At 59.4% G+C, this 27533-nt stretch overlaps 2 protein-coding genes across 6 annotated transcripts; one reads left to right on the forward strand and one right to left on the reverse strand.

Annotated features, from left to right (window-relative positions):
• Positions 1 to 535: 535 nt before the first annotated feature.
• On the reverse strand, positions 536 to 11105 carry CKM (creatine kinase, M-type). The gene is made up of 8 exons (XM_008158354.3): positions 10892 to 11105; positions 8719 to 8931; positions 6608 to 6762; positions 5898 to 6030; positions 3862 to 4033; positions 2151 to 2274; positions 1514 to 1703; positions 536 to 1010 (listed from the first exon to the last, which is right to left on the reverse strand). Exons 2-8 carry the CDS (start codon positions 8909 to 8911, stop codon positions 832 to 834), a joined length of 1146 nt encoding a protein of 381 aa, XP_008156576.1. The 5' UTR covers positions 8912 to 8931; positions 10892 to 11105; the 3' UTR covers positions 536 to 831.
• KLC3 (kinesin light chain 3) lies at positions 1633 to 27474 on the forward strand. 5 transcript variants are annotated; one of them, XM_054710936.1, is made up of 13 exons: positions 1633 to 1712; positions 22664 to 22929; positions 23325 to 23555; positions 23831 to 23900; positions 24253 to 24472; positions 24786 to 24873; positions 24953 to 25054; positions 25485 to 25658; positions 26389 to 26479; positions 26555 to 26595; positions 26678 to 26784; positions 26941 to 27004; positions 27266 to 27474. In XM_054710936.1, exons 2-13 carry the CDS (start codon positions 22672 to 22674, stop codon positions 27335 to 27337), a joined length of 1518 nt encoding a protein of 505 aa, XP_054566911.1. In that variant the 5' UTR covers positions 1633 to 1712; positions 22664 to 22671; the 3' UTR covers positions 27338 to 27474. The 5 variants fall into 5 exon arrangements, with proteins under 5 accessions (XP_054566911.1, XP_054566910.1, XP_008156575.2 ...); XM_054710935.1 differs by lacking the exon at positions 1633 to 1712 and adding an exon at positions 19535 to 19650; XM_008158353.3 differs by lacking the exon at positions 1633 to 1712 and adding an exon at positions 22136 to 22359.
• The last annotated feature ends 59 nt before the right edge of the window (positions 27475 to 27533 follow it).

Consider the following 27533-nt stretch of genomic DNA (forward strand, 5'->3'; position numbering starts at 1 on the left):
GGAAAAGAACAGAAAAAATGAGCCTCAGCAAACAGTGCGTGCCAGCTGGACAAATCAGAGGAATGCCTTCTGAGAGGCGCGGGAGCTGCGGCAGGTTCTTGGGCAAAGGGAAGTTGAAAAGACGGGCAGCAACGCAGAGGGCTGCAGTCAGACCTCACAGGAGGCCAGCGGAAGCGTGACAGGTGCACGTGGTGAGGACATGCATAGGCGGGCTCAGCTGGAAGCCTGTGCCAATTTCCAGTCTCGGGCACTGCGGCCTGGGTTTCTCCCTCGCGCACCCTGTGCTTGAGATCTGAGCCAAGCGTGAGCAGGAGCCGAGGTTGGGAAGGGCCCAAGCGTGGCTATCAGACCCTGGGCCACACCTCTTCGGGTTTCAGATTCCCCACAGAGCCTTATAGTTTTTGGATTACACTCTGCACCCTAACTTTGCCTCCTCTGGGATAGAACGTGCCTAGAGAGGGCAAACCACTTCGAGGTCCCATAGCCGCCAGTGACGAAAGCCCCTCCTCCTCCCTCAGTAACTTGCACACAAAGCTAAGGCCACCATCGCTTTTATTCGGTGCTCTGAGTGGAAAAAAGCATGAGCGCCACGTGTGTAGACGCTCTCCATTGCAGAGCTCTGGGGAAAGGAGAGGTTTCTCATTGGCCAGAACCCAGAGGACGGAGCCCATTGGTTGGAACTCTGGTTGGGTGGGGCCCCTCGGGGACCAAACCATGATAGGCCGGCCTGGAGGCCGGGGGCGGGGCCGGGGGAAGGGCGTGTCTCCAGGGGGCCGGGCCTTCCCTGCGGCTGGGGCTCCAGCGGGCGGCGGCGGCGGGCGGGCTGGGCGCCTACTTCTGGGCGGGGATCATGTCGTCGATGGACTGGCCCTTTTCCAGCTTCTTCTCCATCTCCACCATGAGCTTCACACCGTCCACCACCAGCTGCACCTGCTCTACCTCGGACGAGCCCAGCCGATCGGCGTTGGACACGTCGAACACTGAGCCCACGGCAGCTGTGTCCACGCCACCTGCGGGAGCAGAAAGCGGGGGCCTGAGGAGGGAGCGGAGGTGCCGAGCGGGCCCGGGACGCCGCCCCCGCGCCAGACAGCCGCCTGTATTGAGGGTTACATACTCGCAGAGCCTCCTAAGTGGCTGTCCATCGCGGGCCCACACCTCCGCCTTTAGTTACCTCGCCCCCCTCCTATTCAGCAAGAAAACGTAGCATGGTGGGCAAGGGTGCGCTCTGGGGCCGGGCCGACTGGGATCCAACCCCCACCATCTGCCCCTTTAGTTGGGAAACTGAAGCCCCCAGGGGGCGGGGACATGCACAGTGTGTACTATGTAACCATGGTGATATCATGCCGACGCCTATGAGGTAAGCTGTTTTGATGCTCATTTGCAGGGGAAAAAACTGAGGCTCGGAGGGGCAGCCCTTGCCGACCCTCAGAACTCGCGGGGACACCCCAACTCCCCATCCGCCCCCGAAAAAGGCCCGCCCCCGACGGCGCGGCGCGGGGAGGCGGGGCCGCACCTGTGCCCCGCTTCTGCAGGCGCAGACGGCTTAGGATCTCCTCGAACTTGGGGTGCTTGCTCAGGTGTGCCAGCTTCACGTGCACGCCTCCGCGCAGCCCGGTGCCCAGGTTGGAGGGGCAGGTGAGCACGTAGCCCAGGTGTTCGTTCCACATGAAGGGGTGGCCGGCTTTCTTGAAGATCTCCTCAATCTGAGGCAGGTGAGAGGACCAGGGATCAGCGCCAGCGGGCGCCCCCAAAGACCCCCAAACCCGGACGGAGTGGGAAGGGACAGGACTTGAGGATGTGCGTGGGGGCCAGGTTCTGAGGGGGCGCAGCTGGGGAACTCTGAGAGGAAAGGACCGACGGCACAGGTGACAGCAGGATCCTGAAGGGCGGAGCTTTGGGCTCTTGGGGGCGGGGCTTGCGTGGGGTGGGGGTAGGGCCTGGGGGTTCCCCAGGAGGCGAGGCCTGCGAAATGGGGTTGGACGCGTCTGAAGGGGCGGAGTTTGGGCAGCATAGGGAGGAGCCGGCTGCCAGTGGGCGTGGCCTTGGGAAGCGGCTGGGAGTGTGTGGGCTGGTGGCTGGTGTTTGGGGTGCGGCGGGTTCCGAGGGGCGGGGCCTCGCGAAGAGGGTGGGGCATCCGGGCAGGCACCCACCTTCTGCAGCCCCACGCAGAAGCGGCGGAAAACCTCCTTCATGTTGCCCCCCTTCTCCATGGAGATGACTCGGAGGTGATCCTCCTCGTTCACCCACACCAGGAAGCTCTTGTTGTCATTGTGCCTAGGGTGGGGTGCAGCGAGAGGCCAAGGAATCAGCTCCGCGGGGACCCCGTTGCCCCCCTCTCCAAACACATACCCACCGCTAGAGGGCAGCGGGCTGAGGGGCAGGAGGAGGCGGCTGTGCTTGGCAGAATCGCAGCCTACACCTGCAGACTAGGGTCACGTGACCTGCGAAAGCTCAAATCCCGGGAACCAGGACTCAGGATCTTCAGTCTTTGAACAGCATTAAAGTACAGACTCTTAGAATCTCAGCATCAGAAGCCCGGAGTCAGGACTGATAAATATTGGAAATCCTACATCTGGTCTGGGGACCAAAGAATCTATCACATTATGACATCCGGGCAACAGTCTCAGTTAGAACCATAACACTTACGGGTCTGAAAATGTTTGAAACCATGGAATCCCAGACTCTGAAGTGAGTGGAATCTTAGAACCTAAAAATCTTGAAAATCTTGAAATCTTAGAATCATCCTATCTGTAAATCTTGGCCCTCCGCTCTCTGCTCTCCTTTCACTTGAAACCTAGGTTCTCAAAACCTTTTTAAACCTATGACTATCAGAATCAGGGGTTCAGAGGTTTATAGAAAGCCTTACTCTCAACAGCAGTTAGTAATAAAGATCATACTAGCCCTGGCCGGTTTGGCTCAGTGGATAGAGCGTCGGCCTAGGGACTGAAGGGTCCCAGGTTCAATTCCAGTCAAGGGCATGTACCTTGGTTGCAGGCTCCTCCCCAGCCAGGCCCAGGTTGGGGCTCGTGCAGGAGGCAACCAATCGATGTGTTCCTCTCACGTCCATGTTTCTCTCTGTCTTTCCCTCTCTCTTCCACTCTCCCTAAAAAAATCAATGGAGCCCTAACCGGTTTGGCTCAGTGGATAGAGCATCAGCCTGCCGACTGAAGGGTCCCAGGTTCGATTCCAGTCAAGGGCATGTACCTTGGTTTCAGGCACATCCCCAGTAGGGGGCGTGCAGGAGGCAGCTGATCATTGTTTCTAAGTCTATCCCTCTCCCTTCCTCTCTGTAAAATCAATAAAAAATATATATATATTTTTAAAAATCAATGGAAAACTATCCTCCGGTGAGGATTCAGACACCCACACACACACACACATATACACACACAGATCATACTAAGAGCCAAGGTGTACTGAGCACTTACTATGTGGCAGGCACTGTTTTCTATACGTTACATACATGAACTCATTAACCCTCACAAGAACCCACAGCTATGAAGTATTGTGATCTCTATTTTATAGATGGGAACCTGGGGAGAGAACCGTTCAGTGATGTGCCCCCGGTCACCCAGCCCGTCAGTGGCGGCACTGGGATTTGAACCCAGAGTCTCATTCAAGTCTAAGGTCCTAACTGCCACTTCTCTGGCCCAAGTTTCCCAAAATGTGACACAGACCACAGGGCCTTTGCACCTGCTGTCCCACAGACCACAGGGTTGGCAAGGGTGGGGGGCGAGGTCATTTTCTGGTCCTTGAAAACACAATTACTTACGGTCTTGACTTTGGGGGAGGAATGAGAAGGATCATGGGGGGCCTGGAGGAGGCTGGAGGGAGGGCAGGGCCTGGGACAGGGGGTCTCACCAGATGCCCCGGGCGTCGGGCCAGTCGCGGGCCATGCCGGAAGCCAGCAGCAGTGGGGACACAGGCTTGTCAAACAGGAAGTGGTCGTCGATGAGCTGCTGCTGCTCCTGCTCCGTCATGCTCTTCAGAGGGTAGTATTTCCCCTTGAACTCGCCTGTCAGGCTGTTGAGGGCTGAGAGGCACGCGGAGGGGTGGTCAGCAGCCTGTCCCTCCTGAGCGGGGTGTGAAGGCCCCGGGGACCCCACACTGCTGCCCCTAATGGGCTTGGGCCTTGGCCCCCTGTATGTCCTAAAGGTGCCTAAGTACCGCGTCTAACCCCAAATTCATGCCCCCCCAAACGTGCTCCTCCCCTGTCTGCCAGGCACATCATGTGCTCAAGCCAGAAACCACGATTCTCCCTTTCCCTGGACCCTCACGTCCAATCCGCCTGCAGGCATTAGTGTGGGGGTGCCACCCCTACTGGCTGGCCAGACAGCCTCAGGATTTGGGGAGCCATCAGTAAAAATTATTATAAGATGTATGATAAATATGTATTATGTATATAATAAGTATATTTGAACATATGCATATTTATATAACTCATAATTAGTTACATACATAATATACATTATTTGTATCTTATACTATATGTTTTATATCATATACCATATACTATGTAATTAAAAATAAAGTAATCTTACAAACTAAATAAATTATATTTAAAACAAAGGTAGCCTGGCTGGCATAGCTCGGTGGCTGAGTGTCGACCTATGAACCAGGAGGTCACGGTTTGATTCCCGGTCAGGGCACATGCCCAGGTTGTGGGCTCGATTCCCAGTGGGGGGCGTGCAGGAGGCAGCCAATCAATGATTCTCTCTCATCATTGATGTTTCTATCTCTCCTCCCTTCCTCTCTGAAACCAATAAAAATATATTTAAAAAATTAAAATAAACCAAAGGTGGTAAATACTCAGCACTATAACTTCCTATTTTACTATATTTACTATTATCTATGTTCTTGAAGTTATCTTCATCTACCATGGCTGTGTGGTGGAAATACTACAGGCTGATGTGCTACTGTTCATCTCTTCCCATCTCTGTATGACATCATAACTTAAAATCGGCCATCGTAGGAGAATTTACACCACAGAAATTGGCAGTTGCTGCAAATCAGAGCTTTTTTTTTTGAGAGCCAGCTGTTAAACATGAGTTCTGATGGTTCAACCTCCAAAACATACTCTTTCTTCCCATTCCATTGCCACCCCGCACCCTTCCCCTGGACCACTGTGGTTGCCCCCTCATGGTCTCTCTGCTCCTACTTTCGCCCACAGTCTGTCCCCCACTTAGCAGCCAGAGGGCTCCATGTAAATCTGAACCTGTCCTTCCTCTGCTCACCGCCCTCCCACGGCTCCCGCCTCCCTCAGAGTCAACGCCAAAGCCCTCTTGACGGCCCACACGGCTCTGCCCAACCTGCCCACCGGCCCCTCTGCCTCATCTCCTCACCCTCTCGCCCCAGCCACGGTGGCTTCCTTGCGCTTCCTCCCACCTCAGGGCCTTTGCACCTGCTGTCCCACCTGCCGGAACTCTTCCCAAGGTGGGCTCCTTCTGATCAGGCAGGCCCCAACCCCTTCTTCAGGAGAGGGCCTCCCCAGGACACCCCGTCACTCCCGGCCACACCCCTTGTTTCTTGGCTTGCATTTTCCTTGGGTTCTGTGTTTCCTCTCCTCTCCCCACCGGGCTGGCAGCTCGGACAGCAGTGACTTTGTCTTACTCATCTTGGGAGCCCCAGCTCCACACCCAGGACCAGACCGGCCGCGGACATTTGCTGGGGGACGGGGTGCATGTCAGGCCCTGGCGCAGCTGGGTGTCCGCGTGGACCTGCTCAGGGTCCCTCAGCACTGCCACCAGGAGCACTGCTGCCTGTCACTCACCAGGCACCCAGGGTTTCCCAAGCAGCTTGCACGTTTAGGAAACGGGGGTCCCCGGGGGCCCAGAGCTCTGCCCGGGAGGAGCAGGGCCAGAGCCGGGTGACCCGGCAGTGGGCGGTGTGGGGCTCACCTTCCACGGAGAGTTTCTCCACAGCCCGGCGCTCGCCGCGGGAGCAGTGGGGGGGCAGCGTGTAGCCCTTGATGCTGCGGCCTGTGCGCACGCGGCTGCTGAGCACGTAGTTGGGGTCCAGGTCGTCTCCACCCTGGAGGGCAGGTGGGGTGTCAGGGCCTCGCGGTGCCCCCAAACCCTCCCAGGTCCCTCTGGCTCTCTGCTCCTCCTTCCCCAGAGGCCTCTCTCCCCACCTCTCGCCCTGGCTGTCTCTCCATCTCTGTCTCTCCAGCTCTGTCTCTCCCATCTGTCTGTCCCTGTTTGTTCTCCATACCGCTCTTCCCTTGCTTCTGTTTCTCTTCATCTCTCTCCCTGTCTCTCCCCCGTCTCTGACTCTGTCCATCCTCTGTTTCTCCCTTTCTACATGTCTGTGTTGTGCCTGGCTCCTCTCTCTCTCTCTCTCTCTCTCTCTCTCTCTCTCTCTCTTTCTTCCCTCCTCCGCTCCACTCCCTGCTGTCCCTCTGTCTCCTTGTCTGTCTTCCTCTGTCCCTCTCCCCGTGTTTCTGTCCGTCTGTTGATCTCTGTGTCTCTGTCTCTCTGAGTGCCCTCCCGCCTGCATCTTCTCTGGCTCTGGCTCTCCTCCCCGCCCCTCTGCACTCTGCCCTCCCCCTCCCCGCCCCCTTCCCCCCCAGGACAGCCCACCTTCCCCCTTCCCCCCCAGGACAGCCCACCTTGAGGTTCTCATGGTTGAGGTCGGTCTTGTGCTTGTCGGTGGGTTTGTAGCCCCCGTGCCGGTCCTGGATGATGGGGTCGAAGAGGTCCTTGAACACCACGTAGGACTCCTCATCGCCGGCCACACAGCCCACGGTCATGATGAAGGGGTGACCTGGGGGTCGGGTGAGGTGAGGGGTGCTCGTCCCCAGCAGCCTGGGCTTCTGGGTGTGGTGTGGACTGCGTGTGCGTGCACGTGTGTGTGTGTGTGTGTGTGTGTGTGTGTGTGTGTGAGAGAGAAGAGGTCACATTGGAGGGGAGGCTGGGGGAGGTCAGGGGGCTGTGGGTGAGGAGGCTGGGACAGGGCAAAGGAGAAGGAGGAGCCCAGGGGCCCAGGCACAAGGTGCTGCAAATATAACCACTCCCCAGTCCGGGCCAGGGACCTCCCCCTAGAATGTTCTAGACCCTCAGCTTCCACACATGAGAGACTTGCATGGCCCCCTGACTTCCCGGAGGGGGAAACAGGCCTCTCTCCTGCACCCCAGGACGCGCTGGGGGGGGGGAAACAGGCCTCTCCTGCACCCCAGGACGCGCTGGGGGGGGGGGAAAACAGGCCTCTCTCCTGCACCCCAGGACGCGCTGGGGGGAGGGGAAACAGGCCTCTCCTGCACCCCAGGACGCGCTGGGGGCGGGGGGAAACAGGCCTCTCTCCTGCACCCCAGGACGCGCTGGGGGGAGGGGAAACAGGCCTCTCCTGCACCCCAGGACGCGCTGGGGGGGGGGAACAGGCCTCTCCTGCACCCCAGGACGCGCTGGGGGGAGGGGAAACAGGCCTCTCCTGCACCCCAGGACGCGCTGGGGGGGGGAGGGGAAACAGGCCTCTCCTGCACCCCAGGACGCGCTGGGGGGGGGGAACAGGCCTCTCCTGCACCCCAGGACGCGCTGGGGGGAGGGGAAACAGGCCTCTCCTGCACCCCAGGACGCGCTGGGGGGGGGGAGGGGAAACAGGCCTCTCCTGCACCCCAGGACGCGCTGGGGGGGGGGAGGGGAAACAGGCCTCTCCTGCACCCCAGGACGCGCTGGGGGCGGGGGGGGAAACAGGCCTCTCTCCTGCACCCCAGGACGCGCTGGGGGGAGGGGAAACAGGCCTCTCCTGCACCCCAGGACGCGCTGGGGGGAGGGGAAACAGGCCTCTCCTGCACCCCAGGACGCGCTGGGGGCGGGGGGGAAACAGGCCTCTCTCCTGCACCCCAGGACGCGCTGGGGGGAGGGGAAACAGGCCTCTCCTGCACCCCAGGACGCGCGGGGGGGGGGGGAACAGGCCTCTCCTGCACCCCAGGACGCGCTGGGGGGAGGGGAAACAGGCCTCTCCTGCACCCCAGGACGCGCTGGGGGGGGAGGAAACAGGCCTCTCTCCTGCACCCCAGGACGCGCTGGGGGGGGGGGAACAGGCCTCTCCTGCACCCCAGGACGCGCTGGGGGGGGGGGGAAACAGGCCTCTCCTGCACCCCATGATGCGCTGGGGGGGGGGGGGAAACAGGCCTCTCCTGCACCCCATGACGCGCTGGGGGGAGGGGAAACAGGCCTCTCCTGCACCCCAGGACGCGCTGGGGGGGGGGAACAGGCCTCTCCTGCACCCCAGGACGCGCTGGGGGGAGGGGAAACAGGCCTCTCCTGCACCCCAGGACGCGCTGGGGGGGGGGGGAACAGGCCTCTCCTGCACCCCAGGACGCGCTGGGGGTGGGGGAGGGGAAACAGGCCTCTCCTGCACCCCAGGACGCGCTGGGGGGGGGGGAACAGGCCTCTCTCCTGCACCCCAGGACGCGCTCGGGCCAAGGCTGGGGCCTGCGCTCCTGCCACCTGGTCCCCCTGGCGGGTGGCCTTGGAGAAGGACCACAGCAGCAGCACCGCCAGATGCCGGCGCTCAGCACGTCTGGGCCCAGGGAGGGTCAAGGGCTTCGGGGAGTCTCACAGGAAACTCCTGTGCGCTTAGCGAGTGGCTTGCTAGGGGCCAGGCCCTGTCCCAAGCCCTTCCCACACACAGACTCGGCTGTTCCTCACAACAGCCCCAGGAGTCTATGGTCCCCACTTCACAGATGGGAAAACTGAGGCCGGAAGGCAGGAGGCTCACCGGGGTTGTCCACACCCGTCTGGATGACGTCGTCCAGGGTGAAGCCCGACGGAGTCTCCTTGTCCCGCAGCTTCTTGTAGAGGTCAGGGGTCAGCACCTTGGCCATGTGGTTGTTGTGCTTGCTGAGGTCCGGGTACTCCTCCTCCGGCTTGTAGTTCAGCTTGTACTTGTTGTGGGTGTTACCGAACGGCATGGCGGCGGCGGCGTGGGGGCCTGGAGGGGAGAGGAGGAGCGGAAGGTCACCGCCTCCCGCAGCGATCAGCCCGGGAACGCACAGCGGCCCGTCCTCACTCCTGTGCGGTGTGACTTGCAGCAAGAGGGGGGGCCCCCCTCTGAGCGGCTGCGTTTTGACAGGATGCATCGGGAGTCTTGGGTTAGAATCCCAGCTCTGCCACACATCCGCGGGTGACGCTGGACTAATAACCTTGGGAGAGACTCAGTTTCTCCAGGAGGGGGAACCCTGGGGCGGGAGTGGCCATTGTGGCATGGCTAAGAAGGTAGGTCCTAGAATCAGGTAGCCTGGGCTTCAATCCCAGCTCTGCCACTTACAAGCTGTGTGACCTTGGGCAGGTTGCTTAACCTCTCTGTGCCTCAAATTACTCGTCTGTAAAATAGGGGTCAGAACAGCACTCACTCCGGGGAAGTTGGGAGGATTAAAGGGGTTAATGTATGTAAAGCACTCGGAACAGCGCCTGCCACACAATCAGCCTTTATTTTGTGCAGCTGCTGCTGTTGTTGTTTTAAAGGTCTGTGTGAGGAGCTGGCGAAAAGGTGGAAGGTGCTGCTGGGAATGCGTGTGAGCAGAGAACGGACACGCTCTGAAGTTTCTTGGGTGCTCAGTCAAGGGGTGAGGGCAGGGAGGACAGGAGGGCTGGGTGGCTGCCCCCACCTCTATGGCTGACAAGTCTCCTGCAGGGCTCAGTTGGGAAGAAAAGCTCAGCCTCTGGGGCCCACAGAACTGGGTTCAAACCCCACCTATGCCATTTTCCTGCTGTGTGACCCCAGGCCAGTTGCTCAGCCTCTCTGAGCCTCTGTCGCCTGTGCACGGAGCCTTCCCCAGGGGGTTTCCGGGAGGATTCTTTGAGCTCAGGCATGGGCCGGCTGAGCACAGGCCCTGGCGTCGAGTTGTACCTACGGGGATGGTTGCTATTATTGTTATTATTACTTTTGTCCACAAGACCCGGAGAAGAAGGACCCTTCAGCAGTGGCACAGGTGCGGGATGCTCACTCCCCGCTCCGGGGATGGGAAGCAGATAGGATGGTGGGAAGACTGGGACCAGGGTAAGCTGAAGGCTGAGGCATCAGGCTGAGGGCAGGGGTGGGGGTGGGGGGGGGGGGACCCGTGAAAGACCTTAGGAGCTGCTGTCCAGGGTTGGACATTATTTTTAGAGTCTGGCAGACTCCTTCTCCCCCCCCACCCCCCGCCCCCAGCTGCTACCTCCTCCCCCTACACTCCCCACATTCCAGGGGCTCGGCTTGCACCAAGTCAGCAGGCAGGAGACAGGTGGGCCAGGGTGGCCGGGAGGACACGCATCCAGGCCTCAAGGCTCAAGGGCTTCCAGCCCAGAAACCCCCCTTCAGCGGGTGCACCCACCCCCATCCCTGCTGGGGCAGTGCCAGAGGAAGGCGCTGAGGCAGGGCGGGTGAGCCCGAGAGACCCGAGCAAAAATAGCCCCAGAGCCACACACACACACACACATCACCATAAACAGTCCCTCCGCACCCCCAGCTCAGGGACACACCCAGGACACAGGCGCCGAGCAGGAGCCACAGCAAGGCCGACAGACACGGTGCACTGTGGGAGGTACAGCAGGGACCCACATGGTCACACATGCCAAGACCCTGGCAGGTGATGCACAGACCCTCCCCGGCGTGAGCCCAGCCCGGTGCTGGGGACAGACCATCGGAGCACAGGCCAGCCACAGCCCCTCGCCGGGGAGCAGCTGGCAGCTGTCACGTCTCCTTTCCTCTCCAGGGTCCCTCCCCAGCACCCTGTGCCCCAGAGGCCACAAATCCCGGGAGGGGTTGGGGGCTCACAGACACAGGTCAACCTTCCCCCACGCTGCCGGCCCCCTGCAGGAGGGTGTGGGGCACATGCCCCATGCAAGGCCCCTCCACAGCCGGGCCGCCCCGACCCACCCCGGCTCCACCCCGGCTCCCAGGCGGGCGGTACCTGTCTGGGCTGTGCTGAAAGGGCTGTCTGTGTCCGGGACGCAACACTGACCCGGAGGAGGCGCCTGCAGCCCCGGCCTTATATAGGTGGGGCCTGGGCTGTGCCATTGGCTGGGAGGGGCGGGAGGGCAGCTGAGCCTCTCACCTCGCTGCCCGGGCACCGTGCCCACCCTGGACCCAGGCAGGCCTCGCGCCCAGCCCCAGGCCTTCTATGGGCCTCCCCGGGCAGCGCAGCCAGCTGATCCCCTGACCAAGTGCTGAGTCGGGCTGGCGCGAGCGGCTGGCTCCCCGCCAGGGACACAGGAACTGTCCCGGCACGTAGAGGCCCCCTCCCCGGGCCCCTCCCTGCGCAGGCCGCTCCTCAGTCCCCGTGGCCTTGACCTGAGCCCTGCCCTGGGGAAACCTCGCCACGGCCACCGGGCGCCAGGTTCCCAGTGTTTCCACAGGAGGAGCCGAGGCCCCAGCGGTGTGACCCTCGCCCGGTGCAGGGAGCGGCCCGATTGGAGCCGGGACCCGGCAGCCGCTGGGAGCCCGCGCTGCCAGTCCCTCTCCTCCCGGGGGTGTGGGCGGGGGAAACTGAGGCTGGGCTGAGCTGAGACTCAAACTCGAGGCCAGGGTGGAGGCCGCGGTCACCCGCGCTGCCCGCCCGGTGACCGGTGACCGTGACGCGGGAGATTTCCGCTGCGGAGGGGGACGGGCAGGACTCGCCCGCCCCGACGGGGAGCTATTTTTGGAGCGCGTTTCGCTGCCTCCTCCGCAAAGGCCCGGCCTCGGGGCGCTGGGGCTGGGGGGGCGCAGGGCAGGTGGTGGGGGTGGGGTCGCCACGTGTCCGGGTTAATTATAACTGGCGGCTCGGGTGTCCCGGGCCTCGCCTCCTTACAAGGGCAGCCGAGGCCCCGGGAGGCCGTCCCCACCCCCAGGGGAAGGGCGGCGACTCCGCCGAGATCTCCGAGCCCCGCTGGGAAGATGCGGGCGGGGCCGGAGCTCAGGGCACCTCGGCTGGGGAGGCGCGGAGGGAACCGCTTTCTCCGCCTGGGCGGCGCCAAGATTGCGGGGCGAGCGCACGGAGCGCCCGGGATGGCAAAGGAGAGAGCGTGCCCTCCCTGGGCCCCTTCCCTCTGGGGTTCATCCCGGGGCTCCAGGCAGTGGGGCTGAACTGGGGAGAGGGAGGTCTAGGCTCTCTGCTCTCCCCAGACTCCTGGTGGGGAGGGGGTGCTCAGAAAACCCTTCCTCGAGGCCCAGACCCTGACCTCCCCGTCCACCTGTCCCTTCCCGGCAAAGTCAGAGTGCAAAGGCCCCTGCACGGTTAGGGAAGCCGAGGCCGGGGACTAACAGGACCGGGGCTGGAATCACTATGCATCTTATAGATATACACACACACTAGAGGCCTGATGCACGAAATTTGTGCAAGGGTAGGCCCTCACAGCCCCACCCCCCACCCCCACCCTCCTTGGCCTGGCGCTGCCCATATCTGCCGTCACACACCCCTGGTTCATCCGTTCCGCGGAGCCCCCTGATCAATTGTCCCATAGAGGGTGGCCTGGGCCTCCCTCTTTGGGGCGATCGTGGAGCCCTCAATTGATCACCCCGCTGCCCGGTGGCCTGAGCCTCCCTCTGCGGGCCATCATTGGGCAATGGCAGCCCCCCCCGCCCCCCCCCCCCAATCACATTGCACCCGCCTTGGCTGGCCTGGTGCCGGTGCGTGTCATAGCGTGATCATCCGGACAGTTGTTCAGCTGTTCAGCTGTTAGGTCGATTTGCATATTACGCTTTTATTATTATAGATATACTAGAGGCCTGTTGCACAAAGATTCATGCGATAGGCTTTCCTTCCCCTGGCTGCCGTCATCAGTTTTCCTCCAACACCCAGGACCCAGGCCTTCACTCTGGCCACCACCTTCCGTCTTCGTTCTGGCCGGAGCCTTCAGTCTTTACTCCAGCCAGAGCTCCGCTCCTGTAGCTCCCTCTGCCCCCTGCCCTCCCTCTCATAGGAGGCGTCCTGCCCCGCCCAGCTGCTCCAGAGGCCCAGAGTGGCTGGGAACAGGACCGTCGCCATCTTTGTTGGGTTAATTTGCATATTCACTCCTGATTGGCTGGTGGGTGTTGCAAAGTGATGGTCAATTTGCATATTTCTCTTTTATTAGTGTAAATACACACACACACACACACACACACACACACACACACTGAGTGGCCAGATTATTATGATCTCTGAATGCATAATAATCTGGCCACTCAGTGTGTATCCTATATAATAAAAAGGCTAATATGCAAATTGTCCCCTCGACCAGGAGTTCGACCAGCAGGCAGGCCGGCCAACCGCCCATGTCCCCTCCCCCTGGCCAGGCTGGCTGGACCCCACCCATGCACGAATTCATGCACCAGGCCTCATATATATATATATATCTATATATAGCTATATATATATATATATATAGATATATATATATACACACACACACACACTGAGTGGCCAGATTATTATGCATTCAGATATATATATATACACACACACACACACTAGAGGCCTGGTGCACAAAAATTCATGCACTCAGGGAGGTCCCTCAGCCTGGCCTGTGCCCTCTCGCAGCCCGGGAGCCCTCAGGGGATGGCCACCTGCCAGCTTAGGCCCTCTCCCTTGGACATCCTAAGCACTGCCGAGGAGGAAGGAGAGGCTCCCGCCACCACCGCTGCACTCGCAGCCATCAGCCCAGCTTGTGGCTGAGCGGCACTCCCCCTGTGGGAGCACACTGACCACCAGGGGGCAGCTCCTGAGTTAAACGTCTTCCCTCTGGTGGTCAATACGTGTCATAGCAACTGGTTGTTTCATCCCTAGGGTCAATTTGCATATTACCCTTTTATTATATAGGATATACATATATATTATTGACTTCAGAGAGGAAGGGAGAGGGAGAGAGAGAGAGAGAGAGAGATCAGTGATGAGAGAGAATCATTGATCGGCTGCCTCCTGCACACCCCCCACTGGGGACCCAGCCGGGCATGTGCCCTGAGGGAGGAATGGAACATGACCTCCTGGTTCAAGCACTGAGCCTCCCTGGACGGGCTGGTTACACATTTGTCACTTTAACATGTATGCACTCTCTGCGGACACAGCAGAAAACAGCCCCACCCCCTGCCTTAATGGAGGTGACAGTTTAGTGACAGTGAACAAGTGTGTTGTCATGTCGGGGGCAGTAGGGCTTTGAAGGAAAATGAAAGAGGGTAAGGGATGAGTGAAGGCACCGAAGAGGAGGGGAGGGAGGGCGGGCCTCTGGGAGGTGACAGCTGTGCAGAGACCTGAGGGAGAGGAGGGAGCCAACCACGTGGGGAACCTGGAAGGGAAGCAGCAGGTGCAAAGGCCCTGCGGTGGGCGTGGCTTGGCATATTTGAGGGACAGGGAGGATGTTCCAGGGCTGGCGCAGACGGGGGCAGGGGATGGAAGAGTGGGAGGGAGAACAGAGGCTGGAGAGGGGACAGGAGCAAACCTGTGCGGTCCTAGGGGCTGTGGGGGAGTTTCCATCCCCTGTGAGAGGGGTGGGAGCCTCTGAGGGCTGTGAGCAGGGGAGAGACGGGATCCAGCCACATCATACAACTGGTGGTGGCACAGCTCAGGCCCCTGGGCCCCTAATAATCCCGTACATAGAGGGACATTTGTCGTTCTTTTTGGCCACACAGCTTTGAAAGCCCTTTCTATGATTGGGGAGTTCACCACCCTATGAAGGCCTCCTTCGGAGAAGCCAACCATTTTAGAAACTTGGTTTCCCAGAATCCTCTGCAGTTAGTCCACTCTGGACAATAAGGCTCAGAGAGGTTAAGTGATTTGCCCAAGGTCACACAGCTGGAAAGGAGCAGAACTGAAAGGCAAACGGGCTCAGGGCTGTGGAGACTGGACTCAGGCTTTGGAGGAAGTAGTTTCTAGGCCTCTCGACAACGTCAGACTCTGTTGTCAGCCCTGAGTCCCTGTGCAGTTGTTCGGGCCCTGATGTTTGTACCCACTTCCCCGCGCCCCCTTTATCCCTCCAGCAGTCTGGCTTCAGGGTCCAAGCACTTTACGTGTATTAACCAGTGTGATTTCCCAGCCGTCCTATGAAGTGGGTATTGCAATTTTGCAATTTCACAAATCAGGAAAGTGAAGCCCAGAGAGGTCAAGACATTTGCCCAAAGTCACACAGCTGAGACGTAGCAGAGTCAGGCTAGACCAGAGAGTCTGTCCCTCAGTTGGTATTCATAATCCCTCCAGGTCCTGCCTCTTTATGCTGAAGCCCCATTTGACAGAGGAAGGGTTCTGAGGCTGAGAAGGACAAGGAGGTTGCCCACAGTCACAGCTGGCATTCTGGAATGCCAGAGCCTGCACACTTCCCTGCACCCCCAAGGCCTGGCATTGCAGAGCGACCTGCTTCCAAACCTTCTCTGTTCCCTCCTACCTTCTCTGCCCCTGTCCTCTCCCCTGAGGAGGTGGCTGCCACCTTCCTGGGAGACTCTGAGAGGCAGCATTCCACCCCCACGGCCCACTGGAACGCTCTCCTCACCCACCTCCAAAATTCCTCTCCCAATCCTGGTAGTCTGTGATGCCATCTGATTCAGGGAAGACAAATGCAAATCAAAGCCAGCCCCAGAGCCAGAGAGTTAGGGCCCTGCCCATTACTTCTTGTTCTTGGAGAGCAAGGCCTGGCCTGCTGCAGCCCTGTAATTAACTGGCTGCCAGGCCCATGTGGGGGTGGGGTGGGGGGAAGATAGGCAAATCAGATAGTCTTTCATGGCTCCCCTCCTGCCATCCAAATCAGTATTTATCAATTTAGCTATACATTGTCCTCTAGGTGTTGCTTTAGTTGCATCTCAGGGTTTTTGGTTTGTTTTGGTTGTTTTCCATTCTGTTATTCCAAATTTATTATTTACATTGAAAATGTTATATTTGCAGTGAATGGGTGGTCACATATATTCATATTTTAGTTTCTTTTTATATATATATATATTTATTGATTTCAGAGAGGAAGGGAGCGGGATAGAGAGATAGAAACATCAATGATGAGAGAGAATCATTGATTGGCTGCCTCCCATATTTTAGTTTCTTAAAGTTACTCTTTTATTGAGATATAACCATTCACTGAAGTGCCCTAATCTTAAAATCAATGAACTTTTATTTTTTGTTAATCCTCACCAGAGGATATTTTTCCATTGATTTTTAGAGAGAATGGAAGGGAGGGGGAGAACCAGAGAGAGAGAGAGAGAGAGAGAGAGAGAGAGAGAGAGAAATTGACGTGAAAGAGACACATCAATTGGTTGCCCCGCAGGGGTGGCCTAAAGAAATGGTCATCTTAGTCAACATTTTCTTCTTTCAGCCTTTGTCTCATGTAATATTCACCACTATGCTATGTACTGAGTGTGATCATCCCAGTTTCATAGATAGAGGCCCAGTGCACAAAATTCGTGCACAGGTAGGGTCCCTAGGCCTGGCTGGCAATCAGGGCCAATTGGGGCCTTCCTTCATTCCATGCTGCCCCCTGGTGGTCAGTGCATGTCATAGCGGGCGGTTGAACTCCCAAGGGGACAATTTGCATATTAGCCCTTTATTATATAGGATGAGGAAATAGGTACTCAGAAAATCACTGCTTGCCCCAAGTTACATGGGAAGGAAATGGCAACAGATTTATTTTTTCAATATATTTTTATTGACTTCAGAGAGGAAGGGAAAGGGAGAAAGAGATAGAAACATCCATGATGAGAATCAATGATTGGCTGCCTCCTGCATGCCCCCCACTGGGGACCAACCCTGCAGCCCCGGCATGTGCCCTGACCAGGAATCAAACCGTGACCTCCTGGTTCAGAGGTTGATGCTCAACCACTGAGCCACGCTGGCTGGGCTGCAACAGGAGAATCTGAACTCAGATCTATTCCAACTCCCTCCCACAGCCCCACACGCACAAGCATGGTGTTTCCCAGGCGCTGCTCTGAGCTAAGCCTTTCACAGGGATTGCCCATTCATCCCACGACATTGATTGGCTGCCTCCTGCACGCCTCCGACTGGGGACCAGCCCCGCGACCCGTGAGAGTAGGCTGCCCCTGTGAGTCCTGTGCTACAGACCAGGAACCTAAGGACCAGAGAGGTTAGTTCCTGGCTCAGGGGTCACACAGCCAGCAAATGACGCCGCAGGGTTTTGCACCCGGGCTGCCTGGCTCCAGTCCTTGCGCTTCCTCCTAAGGAGGGTGTGGCAGATCCAGAACCACCATCCAGTGTCCTGAGGCCAAGAGAGTTGAGAGTGTGGGGCTCAGCTGCCCCCTTACACCATCTTCCCTAAAAATCTGGAGCCCTGGCAGGTGTGCTCAGTAGTTAGAGCACCAGCCTGTGCACCAAAGGTTTTCGGGCTCGATTCCCAGTCAAGGGCATGTACCTGAATTGTGGGTTCACTCCCTGCCCCCTCACCGGGTGAGTTCGGGAGGCAACTAGTCGATATGCCTCTCTCACATTGATGTTTCTCTCTCTCTCTCTCTCTCTCTCTCTCTCTCTCTCTCTCTCTCTCCATCCCTCCCTTCCAATCCCTTAGAAAAGCAATGAAAAAAATATCCTCTGGTGGAGATTAACAAAATCATCATCATCATCATCTGGAGAAGTTAGATTGTGAATCTGAGTTTTACTTTCCATCGCTGAGCCAGCACCCGCTCGCTGAGTGCCTTCTCTGTGTTTTGCTGGTGTTGGGTAGCACTGGGGGCACAATAGTGAGTCCAGTGTGGGAGACGATGACCCACAGCGGGCAGAGCTGGGATGTGGGTCCCAGGAAGCTGCAGGAGCCAGAAGGGACGTCTCAGGAAGCCTGTGGAGGTCAGAGAAAGCTTCCCAGAGGAGGGAGCATTTGCACTGGGGCTTGGAGAACAGGCTTGAAGCGGCTTGGCGTCTACGGCCTAGTCCACGGGCCAGCAGCGCCCTCTGCTGGACACATCCTGTAGTGCAGGGACCAGGCTTCTGCAGGGGTTCAGGAAAGCTCTCCCCGAGCTAAATTCTATGATGCTAGAACATGTAAGCCCCGTCTGGACCAATTTATTTTTCTAGGACTTGATTCAGTCAGCCAATCACTCAACAAGCATTTATTGAGCACCTGCTTTGCGCCATCTCTTCGAGAGCTAAAGATACAGTGCTGGCCCTCGCTGGATAACTCAGTTGGTTAGAACCTCGTCCTGATTGGCCAGGGTTGAGGGTTCCATCCCCCTTCAGGGTACATGCCTCTCTCTGTCCCTCTCCCTTCCTCTTTCACTAAAAAAATCAATAAAAAGTATTTTTTTAAAAAATAATCAACCATTGAATACATAAATAAGTGGAACAACAGTCCAGCTGGTATAGCTCAGTGGATTGAGCATTGTCCCATGGACCAAACAGTCCCAGGTTCGATTCCCCGTCAGGGCACATGCCCAGGTTGCAAGCTCGATCCCCAGTAGGGGGTGTGCAGCAAGCAGCTGATCGATGTGCCTCTCTCATTGATGTTTCTTTCCTTCTCCCTTCCTCTCTGAAATCAATAAAAATATTTAAAATAAATAAATAAATAAATAATTTTTAAAAGTACAGAGTTTCTTGACCTTACAACCCTCTCCAGCTACTGATCCATTTCTGCCTTCTTAAAAAAAAAAAAAAGTGGAACAACAAGTCAATGTTTCTCTCTTTCTCTCTCTGAAATCAATCAATCAACCAGGAGGTCAAGGTTCAATTCCCAGTCAGGGCACATGTCTGGGTTGCAGGCTCATGCCCAGTAGGGGGCGTGCAAGAGGTAGTTGATCAGTGATTCTCTGTCATCATTGATGTTTCTATCTCTCTCTCTCTTCCTCTCTGAAATCAATAAAAATGTATTTTAAAAAAAGATACCGTGCTGACCATACAGAGCCTTATCTTCAGGAGCCGACATTCTGGGGGGAAGGGGGCCAATAATGTAATACATGCAATCAGTAGCTAATATTTGCTAAATGCTTCCTAACCATTTATTAACTCATTCTCTCCTCACAGCCTTTGACTATCCCCATTTTACAGATTAGGAAACAGGAGGCACAGGGTGGGTAAGTTACTGGCCCAAGACCTGCACAGCTAAGTGCGGAAATGAAATTTGAACCCAGAGCCCAAATTTTAGCCATGACATTACCTCCCCAATAATGTGCTGTAACGTCATAATGTGATATATTACATGAAATAATTTTAGGCCCTGAAAAGTTTGTGAACCAAATCAGGACGGGAAATGAGGTAGCGTTTTTGTGGGAGGGTGTCATTTAGAAGGGGCCATCAAGGAAGGCCTCTCGGAGGAAGCAGCCTTTGAGAAGAGACCAGACAAATGGTGAAATGTTTGAGAAGAGAGGTCCAAGCTGGAGGCACAACCAAGGCAAAGGCCCAGCGGCTGAAACTGCAAGAAGGCCATGGGTCTGGGACCCAAAGTTTCAAGATTCCGAGTTCTTAAGGTTCTAGCTCGCGAGGCCCCCGTTTCCAGGCCTCGCGCACGCCGGACGTGCACGCCGGACTCATCCTCGGATGGACGGGCCCTGGAGCTCCGGGCCCCGCGAGCGGTGCCGCAATTTCCTCCGGGCCCCGCCCCCGAGCCAACTTTCCCCGGGCGGGGGGCGGGGCCGGCCTCACCTGCGGGGGGCGGGGCGCCCGGCTGCCCCGCCCCTCGGAGGACCCGCCCCCGGCCCGAGACGCGGGGCACAGCTGGGAGCCGCGGGGCGTGCGCGGCTTTCGGGACGCGGCCGGGTGCAGCGCGCAGAGTGGGTCCTGCAGCCGGCCGCGCTCAGGTGGGCGCCGGGAGTGCAGGGCGAGGGTCCCCGGGGCCGCGAGGATGGAGGCGGGGGCGGTGGGTGAGGGCTGGGCCTGGCGCACCCCTGGGCCCGCTGGCCTGGCAACGGGGACCGGCCTGCGGGCCCCTGGACGCCCCCTGCCCCGCCCTGGGGCTCTGCGAGCTCTGGAGGCCCAGCTGGGGCCGCGCCCCCTCCCCCGTGCGCAGGTAAACAGGAGCGAGGGCGGGGCTTAGGAGGAGCGAGGGGGGGCCCTAGTGACCGCTGCTGGGAAGCTGGGGTGCACGGGGCTGGGCTGGCTGGTCGGCCAGGGTTAAGTTGTGTGGCCACACGACAGGGACCTCTTGCCTGCGAGCATACGGAGATAGCGTGTGCGTGTGTGTGAGAGATGGTGTAGGAAGCTCAGGTGTGTGTGATGGTGTAGGAAGCTCAGGTGTGTGTGATGGTGTAGGAAGCTCAGGTGTGTGTGATAGTGTAGGAAGCTCAGGTGTGTGCAGAGATGGTGTCAGGCTGTAGCTGTGGGTGTAAAGGGGAGATGAACTGTGCGTGTGGCCTTGGCAGGGCGTGGAAATCAATTCCGTGATGTGGAAATGTGGGCTACCTCTGATTGTGTGTTTGTAATGCCGTGCATGTGTGTCGCTGTGTGTATGGGAGGAGTTTAACTGTTCATAGAATTAAGTGTGAGTGTGATCAAGAGGCTGCATGGCTGTAACACGGGGGAGTGGCAGGGAGGTGTGCGACAGGATGGCTTGTGCAGTGTGATTGCCATTGTCAGCTGTGTGGTTATGCACACGGGCTGAGACGTGAAGGGGAGTTTGCTCCTTGGGGGACTGTGTGAGTGTGGGAGCTGGTGTGCATTGTGTGAACAGCCCCCGTGCTGTGCGCTCGCTGTGGCTGTTACTGGGGTCGTCAGTCGGACGGTGGGTGATGCAGGCGAGGCTGTGCGTGGAGCATCCGGCTTAGCTGCCTGAGATCGTGCGTGATGTTGTATAAATCAGCAAAATTGTGGGAGTACTGGTTGTGGTTGTCAAATGTCTCTCAAACTTGTGTGATTGTGTTTGACTCTGTATGGGCTTGTGTGTGAGGTGTGAGGCTAAGGATGGTGTGACACACACACACACATACATGTAGAAAGGGACTGACAAATGCACAGACGTATACGTTGAGGGTGATGAGAGTCTGCAGTCTGTAAGACCCACAGGGCTACAAGCTGCCCTTACTGCGGGTCTCAGTGTATATGCAGGAATGGCCGGGCTGCTCACGGTGGGTGGACAGCGGTTGAGTGAAGTGTGTTCGGAAACTGTGGCACCTCCTCTGATTGTCTCCACAGCCGTCTGCGGCCTGGGCACCCACTTGTGACAGCCTGAGTCTGAGTTCAGGGGCCATTTGCACACCCATGTTTGGAGCTCTGGATGTGCAGCTGTGTGTGCCACGTGCAGGAGCACAAATCCCTGGCCGGCCCGGCAAGGGGGTGGGGGTGTTGGAGAAAGTGGGGAAGATGGTGAAGGTCCGTCACCTGGGAGCGTGTGCGCAGGGAGGAGGCGCTGGGCGTGCAGTGAGACCGGCTGCTGGTGGGACTGAGTGTGGGCGAGGGCCTGGGTCATGAGCACGAGGGCAAGGAAACAGCCTGAATGTGAGATGTGGGATTTGGTTATATTTTTGCGGGTGAGAGAGTTCGTTTCTGTGTATGTTGTGTGTTGGCTTTTATATCTGAGGAAAATACACCAGTGCTTTGGGTTGTATTTCTGAGGGGAGTGCGTGTGTGTGTTTGCCTGACTTAGTGTGTTGTATTTTGAAAGGAAAGAGTGGATGTGTGTGAGTGTGTTTATTGAGTTTTATTTTTCAGAGGAGGAAGAGTGTGTCCAGAATGTGTCGTACTTTGTATTTCTTTTTGTTTATTTATTTTTATTTGTATTGATTTCAGAGAGGAAGAGAGAGAGAGCGAGAGAGAGAAACATCAGTGATGAGAGAGAATCATTGATCAGCTGCTTCCTGCACATTCCCCACCAGGGATCGAGCCTGCAACCTGGGCATGTGCCCTTGACCAGAATCGAACCGTGACCTCCTGGTTCATAGGTCGACGCTCAACCACTGAGCCACGCCGGCCGGGCTGTATTTCTAAGGATCCCTGCGGAGGGTGTGTGAGAGTTGTATTTCTCAGAGGAGCGTGTGTTTGTGTGTGAGTGTGTATGTGAGGGCTCCAGAGGCACCACCAGCTGTGCATTGGCTTCGTCACCCACATACAACCACACGAAGTCCCACATGTTATGATCTGGGCCTCAGACACTCAGCTGTCACATGGCCAGTGACATCCATGGGCCACGCCTGTCACATGTGTGTCCCAACATGCCTTGGGCTGGCTGGGCCTGTCTGCAGTGGAGGGCGGACACCTGTTCTCTCAGGGTCTGTCAGCTCCTCAGGGCCTGCGAACCCACACGTGGGGTCCCCCTCGCCGACCCCCATCTAGAGGCACCTCTGCTTCCAGCACCCCAGCCCCTCGGCCCTCGCCTCCTGCCCTACCTCCCAGCCCCAGCGGTCCGACTGGTTCGCAACAAAAACACCCTAAGAATGAGCTCACAGTGAGGCTGCCGCCTCCACACACCCCGCCCCACACGCCCAGCGGAGGAGGGCGCCTCCCGTTCCCGGTCACACAGCCAGGAGGTCGGGGCCAGGGGACCCGGGGCCCTTGGGGTGCTGAGGGCTGGCCAGGTGAGCCGGGGCAGGTGGGAGGCCACAGACGGGCATTGCCCTCTTTGGGTTAGTCAGACGTGGGGTTTTGGAGTTGTTCTCGGCCCTGGGAACCGGCAAAGGGAGACTAGAATGTTCCCAGTTGCGGGCTGGCCGGGATGGGTGTGGGCCAGGGTGCTGGTGGGAAGCAGGAGGGTACGGGCTGGCGGGATGGCTCGAAAGGGAGGTAGCTGGGAGGGGCCCTGCTGGCCCAAATGGCGTCGAGGCTGAGGGCCCGGCTGGCCTGGCCTTGGCTGTGACTCCCCAATCCCGGCTGCCCCCCCAGGAGCAGCAATGTCCGTGCAGGTGGCGGCCCCCGGAGGCGTGGGGCTGGGCCCAGAGCGCCTGAGCCCCGAGGAGCTGGTGCAGCAGACGCGACACGTGGTGCAGGGGCTGGAGGCGCTCCGTGCGGAGCACCGGGGCCTGGCCGGCCACCTGGCGGAGGCGCTGGCCGGCCCGGGCCCGGGGGCGGGCCTGGAGCTGCTGGAAGAGAAGCAGCAGGTGGTCAGCCACTCGCTGGAAGCCATCGAGCTGGGGCTGGGCGAAGCCCAGGTACGAGGGGTCCAGCTCTGGAGGGAGGTCCGAGCAGGAGGGTCCACATTTGCAGGGGGTGAAGCCTGGGGTAGGTGAGACCTAGGGGAGCCAGGTTGGGGAAGGGGGGCTCTAGGCCAGAGACGGGGTACCTGGGCAGTATTGCAGGGCCCTTGAGTGTGACAAGTACCCCTGAACCTGCCATAGCCCTGTGGTCCTGAGGGACATGGGGGGACGTGCAGTCCCTGGGCATCTTGTGTGCCTGGGTGAAATCAGAGGGGTCCCTGGCGGCCTCTGTGCCCTCTTGGAGTCACCTGGAGGGCTCTCTGCAGAATCTGGGGGATCCTGGTCTGGGGCAGGGGGTGTCTGGCAGGGTAGGGACCGGGCCCCTGACTCTCGACCCCCTACCCCCTCAGGTGCTGTTGGCCCTGTCTGCCCATGTGGGCGCCCTGGAGGCCGAGAAGCAGCGGCTGCGAGCGCAGGCCCGGCGGCTGGCCCAGGAGAACACGTGGCTGCGGGAGGAGCTGGAGGAGACGCAGCGGCGGCTGCGGGCCAGCGAGGAGGCCGTGGCGCAGCTGGAGGAGGAGAAGGGCCACCTGGAGTTCCTGGGGCAGCTGCGCCAGTACGACCCGCCTGTGGAGAGCCAGGTGCGCGGCGGCCATGACGTGCTGGGGGCCCGGCCCTCCTTAGATACCCCATGGCTCCCCATTCTCCATGGAGCCCCGTGTTCTAGGCCCTCAAAGAGGCCCCCAACCCACTGGGCTCCACAGAAGCCCTCAGCTGTTCCTGCAGACCCTCACCAAGCCCTCAGGACACCCTGAGGCTCCTGACCACCACCTCCCTCACACCTGGGGTTCAGAACCCCCATCTCTAAAACTAAATCCCAGCGCTGTGACTCCCCACTTTCCTGTCCTCTCCACAGCAGCCTGAGTCCCCCCACCGCCGAGACAGCCTGGCCTCCCTGTTCCCCAGTGAGGAGGAGGAAAGGAAAGGTGGGTGTGGGGTCCGTGTGACTGGCTCAGCCATGAAGGACGAAAGGCTGAGCGGGAGGGACTGCTGGACCCCGAGGCCTCTGAGCAGGGCGGGGGTCAGCAGGGTGTCGGGAGGACGGAGCAGGTGGCTGTGGGGTGACTGCGTGGGTGAGGCTGGGCGCTGAGACCAGGCAGGTAGGTGCCTGTGTTCACATCCCAGCGGCCTGGGATCCCAACCTCAGAAGGCAGTGCGGGCCCCATGGTCCTGGGGGCAGCTGGGCAGCTGTAGCCCTGGGGGTGGGGGGACGTGTCCCTCGTGTGGGGCTGTGAGGGGACAGGAGGCCTGCAGTGACGAGGTCCCTGCCACCCCCAGGTCCTGAGGCGGTGGGGGCCGCAGCGGCGCAACAGGGGGGCTACGAGATCCCGGCCCGCCTTCGGACCCTGCACAACCTCGTGATCCAGTACGCGGGGCAGGGCCGCTATGAGGTGGCCGTGCCGCTGTGCCGCCAGGCCTTGGAGGACCTGGAGCGGAGCTCCGGCCACTGCCACCCTGACGTGGCCACCATGCTCAACATCCTGGCGCTGGTGTACCGGTGAGCCCGCGCTGGCTGTGCCGGAGGGGCAGCCGGGTGGGAGCGGGGACCCTGGGGCCGGCGTGGGGCACTGGAGTGGGGGTGGGGAGGGGACAGAGATCTGGGAGGCCACGTGGACCCAGGCAGAGAGGAGTCAGTGAATGTGGGTGACAGAGACCCCAATAGAGTGGGGGTGACTCCTGGGGTGGCCAGAGCTAGACTTAGTCGGTGTGGGAGACCTGGAAGGGACCCCAAAGGGTGCCACTGTGCCTGGTTCAGCCGGGCCCCTGCGACCCCACCCTGGCTGACCCCGCCTCCTTACGCTGCCCCACAGGGACCAGAACAAGTACAAGGAAGCCACAGACCTTCTCCACGACGCCCTGCAGATCCGGGAGCAGACGCTGGGCCCCGAGCACCCCGCGGTGAGTGGGGCCCGGGAGGAAGGAAGGGCCGGGCTGTGCCTTCCGACTCCACTCCTGACCTGCCTCCCGGACCCCACAGGTGGCTGCCACCCTGAACAACCTGGCTGTCCTGTACGGGAAGCGCGGGCGGTACCGGGAGGCGGAGCCCCTGTGCCAGCGCGCCCTGGAGATCCGCGAGAAGGTCCTGCCCTGCCCAGTCCCGAGGCCCCTCCCATTCGATCCTGAAATGTTCAGTTCTGTGGCTCTGTGACCCCTGACCTTTTAGGCCCTTCTCCCTGGGTGTTGTGAGCCTAGAGCACCCATTCCCAGGAGCCACCATACTTGACCTGCCCTGACCTCCGTTTGACCTTGACTCCTGACTCTGACCTCTCCTAACTCATCTCATACACCCCAACCTGTTACAACCCCCTCCTCGATATAGTCATTTGAACTTGCATCCCAAGGTCAAGGTGGTTTCTGGACCACCATGACCTCTGACCTGATGAAGCTCCAGTTTGGTGTAACTTCTGCCCAACCCCATGTAATTCTCCACTTTGATCCGGTAACCCCCAACTCGTGACCGGTTATGGCCGCTGGCGTCATGCGGCCTGCCAATCCCGGATGACCCCTAGGTCCTGGGCGCCGACCACCCGGACGTGGCCAAGCAGCTCAACAACCTGGCGCTGCTGTGCCAGAACCAGGGCAAGTTCGAGGAGGTGGAGCGGCACTACGCCCGAGCCCTGAGCATTTACGAGGCCCTGGGCGGGCCCCACGACCCTAACGTGGCCAAGACCAAGAACAACCTGGTGAGGCCACGTGCAGGGGAGGCACCCTGGCCTCGGGGGGGGGGGGGGGGGATGCAGAGGCCAGGAGCCCCGCTCTGCCAGGCCCGTGGAGAAGGGGCTCCCTGAGACTCCCAGCTGGGCCCTGACTGGAGAGACCGCTGAAGCGGCAGGAAACGCAGGTGCTGGCAGCCAGGGAACGGCCCGGGGGAAGAAGCCGAGACTGGCCGGAACGATGGCAGCATCAGGCGTTTATTGAGCTCCAGATCCCGTTAGCGCCTTCCCTGTACCGTCCATTTGTTGCTTTTTGTTAATCCTCACCTGAGGGTATTTTTTCCATTGATTTTTTATTTAGAGAGAGTGGAAAGGAGGGAGGGAGGGGGGAAGAGAGAAAGATCAGTGTGAGAGACACTAGGACTGGTTGCCTCCCGGGATTAGGGATCAAATCTGCAGCACAAGCACGTGCCCTTCACCGGGAACTGAACCCGGGACCTTTTGGTGCACGGGCCGGCGTTCTAACCACTGAGCTCACCAGCCAGGGCCAGACCACCCATTTCTCAAAGGACCCTGGGAGGTAGGTGTTGTTGTGGCCCCCATTTTGCAGATGAGGAAACAGAGGCACAAAGTAGAGCAGGGACCAGGCGGAGCCAGGAAGCCCCCTGCCCTGGTCACCGAGGCAGGAAGTGGTGGGGCTGCGAGCTCGGCTGTGGGCGGGAGCTCCCGGAGCCGAGCTCACCGGCCACGCCTCCCGCAGGCCTCAGCCTACCTGAAACAGAACAAGTACCAGCAGGCGGAAGAGCTGTACAAAGAAATCCTCAGCACGGAGGACCTGCCCGCCCCTCTCGGTGAGCCCCCGTCCCTCCTGCCCCCCTCAGGGGCTTCTCGGTGTCCCCACCACAATGCCCCCCCTCTGTCCCCAGGAGCCCCCAGCACAGGCAGAGCGGGTGACGCAGAACAACAGGTGAGGCCGGGCTTTGCTTCGGCTCCCGGGTGGGAGTGGGACTGATGGGATGTGGGGACTGATGCCCCCGACGCCCTCCCAGACCCTTCGCCGGAGCAGCTCCTTCTCCAAGCTCCGGGAGTCTATCCGGCGTGGAAGCGAGAAGCTGGTCTCCCGTCTCAGAGGCGAGGGGGCGGCGGGAGCAGCCGGGTGAGTGTTGGATCAGGTCAGTGAAGAGCCCCCTGTCCTGCTCAAGAACCTTCCATGGCTCCCATCTCCCCATGTGACAGTCAAACCCGGTGGGTGCTGGAGAGGTCTTCCCAGGGTGGGAGCCAGGCCCCCCGGACTCACTCGCTCCCTCTGCAGGATGAAGAGAGCTGTGTCCCTCAGCACGCTGCACGTGGGTGGTGCAAGGGCTACTGGGGCCCAGGTGAGGGGGAGACAGGCCAGGGGCCAAGGGAGGGAGGGGACAGGCTGGCGCTGGGAGCCGGGGTGGTAGGTGGGAATGGACCAGAGGACGGACAGAATGGATGGATGGCTTTACTTGGGGTCAGGGGTGGACATGAGGTGCAGGAGAATGAGCAATACAGCCGCTGCAGCGGACAGCTGGCAGGCAGGGTGGGGGCTCTAGTGCAGCTGGAGCAGGTGTCCGGCCCTCGCCCACCCTCAGCACCCCTTGTGCCTTCCCCAGTTCCCCCACCGGCACCTGAGCGAGGCCTCTCGGACCCTCAGCGCCAGCACCCAGGACCTGGGCCCCCGCTAAAGTCCACAGGACACGTGCCTGCAGCTTCCTCGAGAGGGGGTCCTTTCATCCCCCTGCCGGGCGCCCCGCCCCCTGGGACACCCTGTGTATTGGGCTGCCCTCTCCTCTGCTATTAAAGGCTGTCGATCTGGCCGCCAGGAATGTCTGCTTGAGGTCTCCTTCCTGCACAGACCTTCCCGCGCCTCCCAGAGGCCCC

Source organism: Eptesicus fuscus, chromosome 21, assembly GCF_027574615.1.
Source record: "Eptesicus fuscus isolate TK198812 chromosome 21, DD_ASM_mEF_20220401, whole genome shotgun sequence".
In the NCBI taxonomy this organism is placed as follows: domain Eukaryota; kingdom Metazoa; phylum Chordata; class Mammalia; order Chiroptera; family Vespertilionidae; genus Eptesicus; species Eptesicus fuscus.